The following is a 13,049-nucleotide window of genomic DNA, read 5'->3' as shown; positions in this document are numbered from 1 at the left end:
TTTACTATCTGTATTTATTTTTTTAACAAACAACTACTCAACACTGGAAGAAAAAAATCTTCCTACTAGTGTATTTAATCTACATACTTTCAGGAGATTGTAATTTTTTCTTAGACACCTCATGTGAATTCTTCTGTAGAACAATGTCAAATATCTGTGTGTTAATGGTACACTACTGCATTTCTAGTGGAAGTTTTACTCCTGAGCAAATGTAAAACACAAAATGTATCTATGCATTTGCAGCAGCAATTGGAGTAAGAAGTATGCTTAGATATCCTGGTGACGAGCCTGATTTAAAAAAAAAAAATAGGTAAATTAGATCAGGTTGAGTTGTTGTGGGGGCAGACTAGGTTACTGGTAAATTTTTAGAAACATGAGGTTAATTTTAAGTATATAACCATCTTGGAAAATTCAGCAATTGTGTGCCAGTGCCAGAAATATGTATGAAAATTTAGACTGATGGCCAAAATTCATGTTTGGCCAGGAAAGGAGCAGATTGGCAGGCCTCCATAGTGCACAGAAAAACAAATTTTCCATATGCAATCTGTTTTCTCCCATTTTACAGTATTACTGGCTTTGCTGTTGCAAGATTAGTAAAAATAGTTGAGTGTTTTTTTTAAATCCTTTTCAAAATCTTTCAACATTGTTTGGCTATGTAGTCTATTGTTTTTTCCTGCAAAATTCCTGTTTACTCTTTGGAGGCTATTTATTTTGTTATGTTATCACAGCAAATTTTTACATAGCTGTTTTTTATTGGAACAAATAGACAGGAAAGTAAGGGTGAATTTTCAAAAGTTACTTCATTACCAATTTGGGCAATAGTTTTAGTTTCCCTATTTGCATTGTGTCTCTCTTGAAGGTAAGTTTTCATCCTTTGTGATGTTAGGATTTTACCTCCAACGTGGCTGTTGGCACAGTTTGGAAGGGCAGGAAGACAGAACTTGGCAAGAGATTGTTCATCACTATAACTAAAACACTTTGTGGACAGTGAGTAGTTGCCTTATGGTGTCAGGGTTCTGTGTGTAGAAGTGGCGTTCTGCAACCAGTAGATTGTCAGGAAATAAAAACACATGCTTTTTTATCCTGCAATAAAAAAATCCTTGGTCTGCTCACAGATGCTGTTTGTATAACTTTAGATTTTTTAATATCTTCTATTATGTCCATTATTAACAGATCTTGTAATGCTTTTTAACGAACGTTTGCTACCATCATGGTGAACATGTATATAAAATACTATTAGTAATTTAAAGCTGGGATACTTGACAAACTGTTGCAGTTCAGTACCTGATCCTCTGTGTATTCACTGAGTAAGTGTGAAAGTCCACTTGTTTTGTGAAAGACACTTTTTAAAAAAATATTAGCACAGCTCCAGTGTCATGGTATGCATTTACAACTGGCTTAGATTATTTCTAGTGAAATGTCCTCCGCTACATTTTCGGGATGAGGTTATGAATTTTTGTTCAGGAAGACTATGAATTCACTGTCATATTGTTCTAACCCATAGATCTTATATTATTACTCATCCATCAACTGGGTAGAGACATAGTAATTTATGTACTCTAAGGCTAGTAATACTGAGTCCATGCTGAGATCCAATAACCATGATCCATTTCACAACAGAGACAATGCGGTCTGCCTGAATGTACTGATGAGTTGTGTTTTATGTTCTTTCTGGGAAGGTAACAGTGGATGTGCTAATAATTAGAATTGTTTAGTGTCTTTCTGATTTAGGTGTCGATTGAAGAAATTAATGTCAGATATTGTCATATGTTACCAACATGATAGTCAAAACAGGCATAATAAATATATGCATGTATAAATTACAAGATTATATGTAGGTTTAACATACAGACAGGCATAATCTGCAAGTTTAATATATCTAAGCCTTTCAAGTAGCAACAGTTTGTAATAGTTTGTTTAAAATGCTATCCTGCAAGGTCAATAGTCTTTTTATTTTTCTTCTATTTGATGCAGTGACGCTATGATGTGTGTTTGGTGTTGTTTTGTTTTTTTTTAAACAGAGGGAAGGATTAAAGCATAGTAGGATGTTCTGTATACCTCTCAGCAACACTTCACGGAGTTTCCAAGTTAGGTATTAGTGGCTTTTGACACCCTTGAGCTAAAGGGTATCTGTCTCTGAAGCGCCTCTGATTTCCAGTTGGTTGACCATAAACGATTTTTCTTTCCCACTTGAACAATGCGGTAAACTTTTCTGCAAGTTATTGTACCCTGTCAGTCATCTTGGCTTTGAATCTTGGAGTGATGAAGATGTGGGAGGCAACAGCTGAACCGGAAAGAATGCTTTGCAATTTCCCTGAGTCAGAAAGCTAAATCCAGCATTTCAGACCAGCAAGCAGTGTGCCAGGAGGAATAAGTCTCTTTTGCTATGTCCTGAATCCCTTCACCCACTTCTAATAACTTCATCAGCCAAAAACAAAGCAGAGCAGACTCTGTGAAATCTAATGAGTTAAGACCTGTTCAGGCATATTTGCTGGGAATCACTGATCATGATGATTTAAGAAGGAGGGTAGTGGAGAGTCTGTAACTACATCTTTTATTCCCATTAGTTTTGATTGTGTGAAGTTACCGTATAATTGCACCATTTGTCTGAATGATCTTTTTTGCTCCTTGCTAGGTTACTGTCATCATATTCAATAAAAGCCTGTGAATTATATGTCCCATATACATGCCTGTGAATGGTCAGTATAATGTGCATAGCAGATCACCAGGGCATGACACTGCACTTAATGATCTCTTTCCATTTTCAGTATAAAACTAAGATTCATGATACATCTATAGTTAAAATTTGTTTAGACTGAGATTTGGATTTTGTTTTCCTTTGTTTTTTTTATGTAGTGGTTTTAAGAGTAAGATCACATGGCTATATATTAGGGAATTTTTTCTTTTATTTTCACACTTTGAATATTCTTATGCTTATGATGACTATGATTGACATAAAATAAAACATTTATGTGCCTGGCTCATGAGAGTTACGGTAGGCTTATTTTTGCTGGATTCTGATTTCATTCAAAACAGGATGGCTTTTGTGGAAGACCAGACTTTTGTAGGTTTTTTTTTGTGTTGTATTTTTTTCTGTATGTATCTCAGAGTATTTTACAGTCATAAGTCAACAGAATTACAGAAAGACATAGTACAAAAGCAGTATGGTTAAAAAAAAAGAAAAAAGAAAAGGTCAGGTTTATATACTTTGCTTTCTTCAATCTTAAATTTGACATTATTAAATTGAGTGGTCACCCTGACTAGCCAGGAAGTACCTTGTGATATTTGTGAATGAATGTGTATTCGTCCCTTACCAGAGGGAAAGCTACACAAACCCTTGACTGTTGTATGTTGCAATTAGGAAGGTCTTGTGTAAGTACTCTATATCCATTCTCTGAATGAAGTATTTTTGACATCCGTAAATATCTGGTTAATATTTCCAGTGTTCAGCTCTCTTGCACATGAATCCATAACAATCCCTTTAGCATTTTGCTAAAATGGATGCTCCAGTTCTGTAAGACGTTGGAGGTTTCTGCATGACTACTGTCATTAGGACCAAGTGCTTATGATTAGGCACGGCTTTTACTGTTTCACCAGAGTCTTATAAAGAAAACCATCTGGAAAACAAGCTAAGATTTTTCTTAACAACAACAAAAAAGTATTGAGGCAATTTTACAAGTGGAATATGCTTGTTGGATGGACATGATAAAATCAAATTTATGATTCACAGAAGCGTATCTCCAGCCCACTGACAACAAATCAGAATTCACCATTATAACTTGCCTCTATAGAACCAAACAGCTTCCTCTTTCAGTTGTTTGCTCTGTTAAGTTGTAAGGAAAACAAACAAACAAAAAAACACCACCACCAAAACAAGACAAAGCACAGCCTAATACTGCTTTCTAATACTGAAAGAAATAAAATGAAGTAAAACAAACCTCTGTCAGTAAAGCCTTATGATTAATAATTGTCTCATCTGTTAGTAATCCCAAATACCATGTTATGCCTGGAGCCAACAGCTGTCCCTAGTTCTCCACTACACAAGAGATGTTCATGCATTGAACTAGTGCTTTTATGAATTTTTGATTGTTGTCTATCATTTATTCTCCTCCCAATGCTTTCTTTGTGAACTCCTTGAGCACTTTTAACTAACTTCAATGACAGGCATGGAATTTTTCAAAGAGATTAAGTAAAATTACATGGAGGGCAATGGCTGAGTAGAAAGATAAAAGGCCTGAATTAACCACCCCAGTAAAAGAAGGCTACAGTTTGGGCTTACTGGTTACCTCTTCTGTTTGGTGGTAGAGCTGGTGTATACTCTTAGCTGGTGGCTAGCCCTGGGGAAGGGCTAAGGGAGGTGACTTGGAGAGCATGGTGGGGCAAACTGGAGGGTTGGAGGGCCAGAGAAGAATGGCAGGGGTGGTGGAGTGGGCACAAAGGAGCCTGGAGGAAGGCTGTGGGATACCCAGGACACTGAGCTCCACAGTTTGGTGAGAAACTGTATTTTATGTATAAATTATTTAATATTGTGCTTTAATTCAACTTTTAACAAAATTTTAGGTGTTTTAAATATGCTTATAGTGCAGATTTCTGTAGGTGACAGGAGATAGCAAGTGGATCTCAATTAATGAAGACAGTTTAAAAAATAAAAATAAAAACAAAGCAAGAAAACAAAACTCGTTGGCATGAAGCTGGATTCAGCAGCTGTAGGGAACTGACTAGTCCTCTACTGGGGCTGATCAGTCCTCAGTGCTTGCTCTGAGAAGCAAGCTGGCTTCTGTTTCCCAAGGGATGTCATCCCCAAGTCCCATGTTTCTACAAATACTGCTGGAACAGCAGCTATCTGGGAAATGAGAAATCACAATACAGGGTATTCAATAAAAGCAAGTGAGCACTTTTTGTACTTCTACCCACAAGGACGTTGTCTGCCCCTGCCTGCAACTCACCTGCCCCATTTCTTCCACAGAACCTGCAGTGGGCCCGCGACGTGTTGCTGGGCAGCACTGTCCCCTGGCAGCAGCTGAAGCACATGCCTGCACAGGGCCTCTTCTGCGAGAGGAACAAGACGAATTTCTTCAATGTAAGTTTATACCATTGATAAACAGATCTTACTTTCTCAGCCATTGTTTTAACACCTGTTTCTCATTCGAAAGGCTTGCAAAAGGCTGTAGAATTCAGCAAAGGCACAGTAAATGAGCCACACAATTAGCAAAAGGAAAACTAGAATTCTATTATGGAGATATTTTTTGCTTGGGTTTTTTCCTCTCGGAGGGAAACACATTAGAGGGTTTATTTCTGATGAGCTTGAAAACATGGGAAGGCATCAATGCTTCCCAGTTACACATCATTTACCATATAATTGGTGCTTGAGACCTTTATAAAATTTATAATTCTGTTCGTCTAAATTATGCTGCTGTTTACTCTTTCTCAGCTGGACTAGTAGTTCGCTTAAACTAGTTGCTCTAAAAAATGTCAGGATTTGGAAGGAGCTTCCTTGTATTCAGCTTCTTTAGTATGGTTCAGCAGAAAGTTTTTCCAAGTCACACAGTAGTAGCAACACTGTCTTGTAGGCTGTCCCTGTGTCTGTGGTATCTTTTAGGCCACAGGATTGTCTGTGCCCCTCTCAGTAACATGGGACACAATACTTTCAATACTTAGATGAGCGCTTATTAAATTCCCTGCTGTGACTGAGACTTAAGTGCATTGCTGTTGTCTTCAGTATCTTCGGCTTCTCTGTGATATGTTCTAGTTTTTTGTGCCTTCTCTTTCATGAATGAATTCTGTAGCTGTTTTGTGGCTTATGATGTGTGAGAAGGACCTAGAAATGTATTGTTTCTTTCTGGATGATGTATATGTGATGTGGTTGCCCGTGACTACAGTGACAGAATTTAGTCTCTGCTTCCCCATCCAGTGCTATGTCCTAGCTCTGTTTTAATATCGTAATTCTTCTGTGTTGGTTTTTATTATTTTGTATCTGTTAACATCTGTCTTCATCTTTGTTGTATGTTGTGTTAATTAGAACTTCTGTGCATACTTCTCGGTAAGTATACAATAAGTGCTTTCCTCTGATTGATTATAATCCCTCAGCTGGGCTGAACAGCTAAGGAACACTGAGTGGTTCAAAATCGTGTCATGGATCTGTTTGCAAAAAGAGTGATGTCCTTCCATCTTTCTGGAAGGAAGTCTTGATTAACCAATACCATCAGCCTGGCAGGGTGTAGACCAAAAAGTTGTGACCTGGTTGATGATTACAGGGCTTTGTTCTGGTTATTTCCCTTCAATACTTGTCTGCATTCTCCCTTAAGAATCCTGCAGTGTGATTAACTCTTCAAGCTGGTGAATGCCTTGGCTGTGGTCCAGCTAACCAAGTATCCTCATAGATGTTAATGAAATTATTCAGCATGCTTAAAGTCAAGTGTGCGCTTTGCATGATCAAAGCCGACTTGTTCATCATCGCAGGGTTAAGCATCAAGAGCATCCTGTATTTTCATGTATGGAGATGTGCAGTGGGCAACTGAGCAACATGGCTAAGGGAATGTTTCTACTTGAAAATAGGAATTACCACATTCGGAGAGATCACTGGCTGACCTAAATCGTGTCTAGTGTCTAAATGCTAATGCCAGATAATTTAATTGAAAGATAGATTCCATTGTATCCCTTGGTGGATGTTCTCCAGTGTTATTTTATAAAGCAATCATTCCTTACTTCATGTATTGATCCTTTTGTACGCTGAAGGGTGGAAAGTGCTTGTATAGATACTAGATAGCTGTGTAATAATTCTGTTTTGTAAAACAACAACTTAATTTGCATAATTTAGTGTTATTGATTTTATTTAATAACAACTTAAACACTTTGAAATAAAAGGTAATCTTAACAAAAGGTATATGCTTGTACTGTCCCAGCAATACTGTTAGAACAGGGAGCAGATGTGTGAGAATGATGACCTCAGCTTGGATTTAGGTTTGCCAACAGAGGAGGACAGTGTTAGTCTGCAGTCATCCAGGTAGAACACTGCCTCCAGGCTGGAGATGTTTCAGTTTGGGTCTCAAACATTCCAGTGCATCTCAGCTGTGATGACAGTGTAACCACGGAGTGCCTTGGACGGCCAAAACTACCTCTGGAGTTCTTTGTGAATCTTTGCTCATGTCCTGACTTATTCCTGTGGGCAAGTAGGTTAGTCTCGCTGCTAGCAGGTACAATATACATTATAAGCTAAGCATGATTAAATATTTGGTGATGTCATTTTCTACCAGCTATATTTTCAAAATTCTCTTCAAGTAGCACTCTGTGTAGAACGTGTGGCAGTAATCCAGTACAGATGACACAAACATAGCATGGTGAGAAAATCCAGATCCAAGAGAGAAATGGCTACAAGTACCATGGAAAAAAAAAAAAAAAACTGTTAGTGCCTCTAACGTTCCAGAATTGGACAAACCGAAATCTGTGAACAGCTTGGAAAAAACCTCTCTGCCACTGCATTGATTTTGTCTGGGTTAAACCTCAGCTAACTAGCTTGTTCTCATGCAGAGCTCCTAGCCAGGCAGCGGGTAAGCACATGGGCTGCACCATCTGGGTCAGCGCTCAGAATGCAGACTCGTGTGTCATCCCTTGCGTACAGATGGTGTTACAGCCCACTGTCCCAGCTAGTGTCTTCACAGAGAGTCAGGTGATAAAGCAGAACTCTGTGGAGCTCTATGCAAGTAAGCAACTACGTGTAATCTTAGAAATTAAATGGCCAACCTTAATATTTCCTAAGCTTGGTAATGTCCTCCGGGGTAATTTCAACAAAAACACTTTGCTGAGGGTGTTTGTTTACTTCCACATAACATGCTTGGTTTTGTTTTTGAGAACTGTTTAGCCTGTGGTAGAAGAGAATTAATGGCTGAGTGGCTTTCTGTATATATTTTACCGTTGAAATACCTTTTTCCTTTGGAGCAAGTAGCGATAGAGTTTTTAATCTTTTTTACAGAAGATTCAGGGTTGTTGAAATTATAGCTGACTCAGTTTTACAAGTACAAACAACAGTGGGCAAGGGAGAAAGCTGAGCAGCTCAAAGACAAGTAGGGACTGTGCCAGCCGGTTCCTCCCAGACGTTTTATAAATCATGCATACTCCTAGTAGAATTATTTATGAAATGTTTATGAGAGCACTGTATGAAAAGAAAGAAACCTGGGTAAAGCTGCCTCCCGTTAAATTTTACTGGGGGATTGCAGGTCTGAATCTGTGTATCACAGTCTGTTGGCTAATTTGTTAACTGTCACTCAGCTGCGTCTGAAATCTCTTTGAATTTATTTTTTGCTGTCTTCAGAATGAGCAAAAAAGGCATGTTTTGCTTAGCCCTGGTTTCCTCATCTGGCATATTAGGAGAGTGTCAGGATGCAGAGAACTTGCCTTTCTATGTTTTATGTGAAGCATGCTCACTGCGTTGTTGTACTTTGCTGCTTCCCAAACAGAGGAGAACAGCCCTGATGTTCTAGGGTCGGTGCAGTGATTGTTGCAGTTAGACTTGCAGGAGTTTTAGCAGTGTTTCCATAAATGAATGTCCAAGTCTTTTTTGTTTGGCCAGTTGTACTTTTCTCTGGAACCTGTGTATAAAGGTTTGCTCCAGCTTTCCTCTTCTATGTGTGTGTATGTGTGTAAATATATAGCAAGACTCTTCTTGTTTTAATTTAGAGGGCTCCAGAATGGTTTCTATAGTAACTAAATTAGAAATTAATTCACCGGAGAAAAAAACAAACATAACATGGCTTTATATAGTAGGGTACTTTTTTATTTATTCAGATTTCATAGCACTATTAATAAAACAAAGTTAAACTTTGTGCACAGATGATGGGTATTCATCAATCTGTGGGTGGGTGGTGATTGTGGAAGAAGCATTTTGATGGTTGGGCTCGGTGTTTCAGTAACTTCTCCATATGGCTTAATGTACAGTATTTGTATTTTCCTGGCACTTTTTCCTATAATAAAGGTCTTGATGTCCATCTTTGGTAACTGGTCCCCACGTAAGGTATATATGGAAACCATGCATGTGCACAATTTTACTATAATGCAGACATTTGTGTGCATTAAGTCTTGCAAGGCTGCAAACCGGTAAGGCTAATTGCTCTATTTTAAATTCCAGAAGAAATGCAGTATTTTTATTCGCTGCTGTATCCCCAAAGCTCTTTGTTCTGTGGTCTGAATGAGCTGGGTCAAAGTAAGGTGGAGTCCACTGGGAGCCAGAAGCTGAGAGAGAGCAGTGGTTTCACTTTAATTGTCATTGTCCTACTGGGTGAGAGCAGGCGCTGCAGTAGACGTGTGCTGTACAGAGCTGCAAGACCTGGATGCTGAGCAGCTGAAGAATAAAGCCTTAAAGTTTGGTACTGCAGGTTTCTAGGGGCAGGGCAATAACCAGCGGGCACATTGTTAATTTCTTGTAGCAGGTTCTTTCCCAGGCTGTGTTCTGGGGGTTACATCTGTGTCTTTCCAGAGGAAAATTGATTCTGCAAAGTGAGCAAGCTGCAAGGACTGACTCTGTTTTGGAGTTTTGTACAACTCAAGCCATGTGGGCGAATTTAAGATGTAGGAAATAGAGATTTCATAATAGCCTTCAATATAAAATCATGGAGGAAAAGTTGATCAGGATTATTGGAGGGGGAAAAAAAAAAGGCAACGTGCCTCAGCTTTCCTAGAAGCTGGGAAGTTATATCAAGGAAGTTTCAGTGTATGCCTCCGTTGTTGTATCTTCCCTTAGTCACATCAGGTCACTGTCAGAAATATGGCACTCAGTATATGGGCTTTTCTTTTGATCTGATGCAGACCTTCTTTTGTTTTTAACCTAGCTCCTGAAGTATGACCTCAGCATTAATTTATATTCCCGTAACTTGAATTAAAATGCAACATTTGCTACAGAATTTAATGCCTGTTGGCCGTGTGATGTGATAGAGATAACTGTGTGTATATCATCCAAGGGAAGACTGAAATCTGTTAGGGTGCTCTCCGTTATGAAATGAAATCTGTTCGGTCTCCCAGGCATTGTTCCCAGCCTGAGTTTACTACTGATGTTGACCTGAAGGACACCAAAGGGCCAAGGGCAGCTCTCCAAGGCTGATTGTGGAGCTTGACTGGAGCCTCAGGTTGCTTGTTTCTTCCTGTGCACTGGAAAACCCTGAAACTGGAGGCAACAGCTGACTCAAATCACTGGCCCAGAACTTTAACTGCTCTGCTTTCCTTCCTGTCCTTGGCTGGTGATAGATCTGGGTTACTCTTCTCCTGCTCATCAGTTGTGTGTGTCTTTTCAGTTGGCAAGTGTGCTTCCAGCTCCTAGACATCTGCTGTGTGGAAAATGAGTCTCCTTAAGAGAACTGGTGCTGTTTGAGTTAGATTGGGAGGAAAGGGAAAGAACTTGAAGAAATGTACCATGCATCCATGTGAATTGAGACTGTGCCTCAGCCTGGTGGGATTTTGTGCCTGGTTACTTATGGGGGCTGTAGGAGAATTTATCATTATATTTGAGCTTATTTGTGATTCCTTGCAATTTTTTGAAAAAATGTTGGTCTTTTTAGCACTTCTAACACTTCATGTGAGTATGAGAGGATGCCAATACAGTTTTTTAGAAGTCACAAGTGACATGCCAGAAATCACAGGGTCTTAGTTACTTGATTTTGCTTGTCTTGCTTCTGAGTGTTTTGGATGCCATTTTTAGTGTTTTGTATGTCATTTTTATGCAACCACAAGGAAACAAATCATAAAGGAATCAAGGTTTAATTTTAAAAAACTTCTTTGATTCCAGCAGCTAGCTAACACTCTAATTAGAGTTAGTACCATTTAATAGGTGCTACACAGAAAAAGTGTCTCGTAAAGATGTCCTCCACCATTAACACTGACCTTCTATACAGCTGGATAGAACAAAATAATGATAGTGTAATGACAACAGATATTAATAGTACTTTTTATTAATAGTACATTTATTCTTCTTTATGGGGTGGGCAGATAGAGATATCTGGTTGAAGGATGGATAAGTCCCTATGTACTTTAAAAGACGGAGTTATTCTTAATCTTTTCAGGAGATGGCCATATTCTATCTGTGCAATACCTGTTTTCATTCTGCAGGCCCTAATACACCCTAAGGGAGAGTTTTTCTACTCTGTACAAGTGCCGTTCAGTAAATGCAAATTCTTAATGCCAGCTTTCTGCTGATTATGAAGTATTCAGATGTTAAGTTCAGTAAAAGACACACAGTTTCTTCCCCTGCTAGGAGAGCCAGCTACTTGATGAAATGGTTGACAAGTTAGAAACGAGGACTGTCAGCAGTGCCCTGGAGTGCTGTTAGCAGACTCAGTGCTGCAGGGAAACTTTGCTGCGAAGGTGCTTGTGTGAGCCAGGGCTGCTGGGCTCAGCCAGCACCCCTCCCTAAGACGAGACAACTGGTGGCCTTGCTGTACCGTGCTGGGGATGCAGATGAGCCACCATGCTGCCTGCCCAGCTTGCTTCCTCTGAAATTTTAACAAGTACTTCATTGCTTTGCCTGCATTCCTGCCTAATGTCATTACAAAGCTATTGTTCTTCAGCTGCGTGAGAAAACCATTTCTGGTGTGGGTGAGGAGATATTTGTGTAGAAAGCTTCCTCGGAGTAAATAAATAAACCCTCCAGGAGTTCCTTCTGAGGCAAACAATTCCATAATCCTATGACTTAATTTGTAAATGAAATCAGCTATATAAATGGCAGTTGTTTTGTCATTATGGTAGAAGCTAAAGTGTGGAAGATTGAAGAGTGAAACCAAATCGGTGTTTTCCCATCCTTTGTTCCTTGATTTTCTTCCTTTTTGGTCTTTGTTAGTTTCCTCAGTTTTCCTTCAGTGTACCCTCTGGGGAGCAGTACCATGGCACAGAAGTGGACGCTCAGTTCTGGGCACTGGTTGTTTGAATGTCCACTGAATCACAAGGTAGAGGAACTCGTGCTAACAAATCAGTGTGCAGGTGCAGGAAGGCATGTTTGCATCAATTAAATATAATTCATTTTTGTGAGGTTATTTTTGCATCAAGCCTATAAACTTTTTTTAATGAAAGCTTGGATTTCATATAGTTTCATTAATTAAAATGCATAATGAGGTGGCAACCTACCCTTTTCTGAGACTAGGACTGAAAGTCAATTTTGTAAAGTGTCTGTGTGGAAGAAAATCACTGTTTTCTCTTACTCTTTTTTAAATTTATTGTTGTTATTGTCTATATCAAAAGCAGGCTTTTCTATGTAGAAACGGTACCTTTTAGAAAATCCACATTTTAGTCAAATAAGCATATTAATTTCCTTTTTTTTTTTTTTGTCTAGCATGACAGATGGGTTCTACTGGGGAAGGGGAGAGTGCGAAACTGATACTAGTTGCCCCCATAACGAGAGTTAAGATTTCACAATTTCTTTTCTGACAGTTGTTCTGCCAGTAGCTACCCATTTTCCTTCTTTCCCCCATGTTTTTTTTTTTCAGTTGTAAAGTTAATGTGATTCTACTCATACGCCTCCTGCCCAGATTTTCTAACGTTTTAATTGGAAGAATGCTTTTAGTGGGTGCAAAGGAGTATTTTCTCTTGTTCACTCTTGCTTGCTCTTCTGCGTGCTCACTCTCTCTTGTGCAATCTTAATACCAACTCTGCAAACAAAGGTAAGCAAGGAGTTAACTGTGCAAGTGAAACTTTCGTAGTGATTGGACTAAGACCAGAAAGCCAGTAAGCAATGAAGTCTTAAAGTTGCCTATAAAAAGCTAGATAACTTTTTCAACCTCTGCCCAACATGTTATTTACAGTTCTTCACTCCATCCTCTTGGAAAAACAGAACTCATCAGTGAAAAATGTCCGTCGTTCACAAGGTTTTCTGTCTCAATATATACACACTGTTCTTTCTGGCTAGCTTTGCAGGCTTCCAAAACCTCGCTAGCACAGATGCCAATAAATCTAAATCCCTGGAGATACAGGCACGGGGTTTTAAACTGTCGTTTGTGCCAGTGGATATTAAACAGGGTGGGTTTCTTGTTTTTTGTTTCTGTTTTTTTCCTATTTTGTTTCCCTAGGAAAAGTTT

The 13,049-nt window shown here is 39.0% G+C and overlaps 1 protein-coding gene across 6 annotated transcripts in view; it reads left to right on the top strand.

Moving 5' to 3' along the window:
• CABIN1 (calcineurin binding protein 1) overlaps positions 1-13,049 on the top strand; it is a 109,123-nt gene that overhangs the window by 41,180 nt on the left and 54,894 nt on the right. For all 6 annotated transcript variants that reach the window (XM_072024354.1, XM_072024356.1, XM_027470066.3 and 3 more), the window contains exon 31: positions 4,967-5,080. In XM_072024354.1, coding sequence (XP_071880455.1) covers positions 4,967-5,080 — 114 coding nt within the window. The remainder of the gene's footprint in view (positions 1-4,966; positions 5,081-13,049) is intronic.

The sequence above is a fragment of the Anas platyrhynchos genome, chromosome 16 (assembly GCF_047663525.1).
Source record: "Anas platyrhynchos isolate ZD024472 breed Pekin duck chromosome 16, IASCAAS_PekinDuck_T2T, whole genome shotgun sequence".
Classification (NCBI taxonomy): Eukaryota; Metazoa; Chordata; class Aves; order Anseriformes; family Anatidae; genus Anas; species Anas platyrhynchos.
The sequence above is the reverse complement of the archived record's forward strand: the minus strand, read 5'-3'. Positions and strand labels throughout refer to the sequence as shown.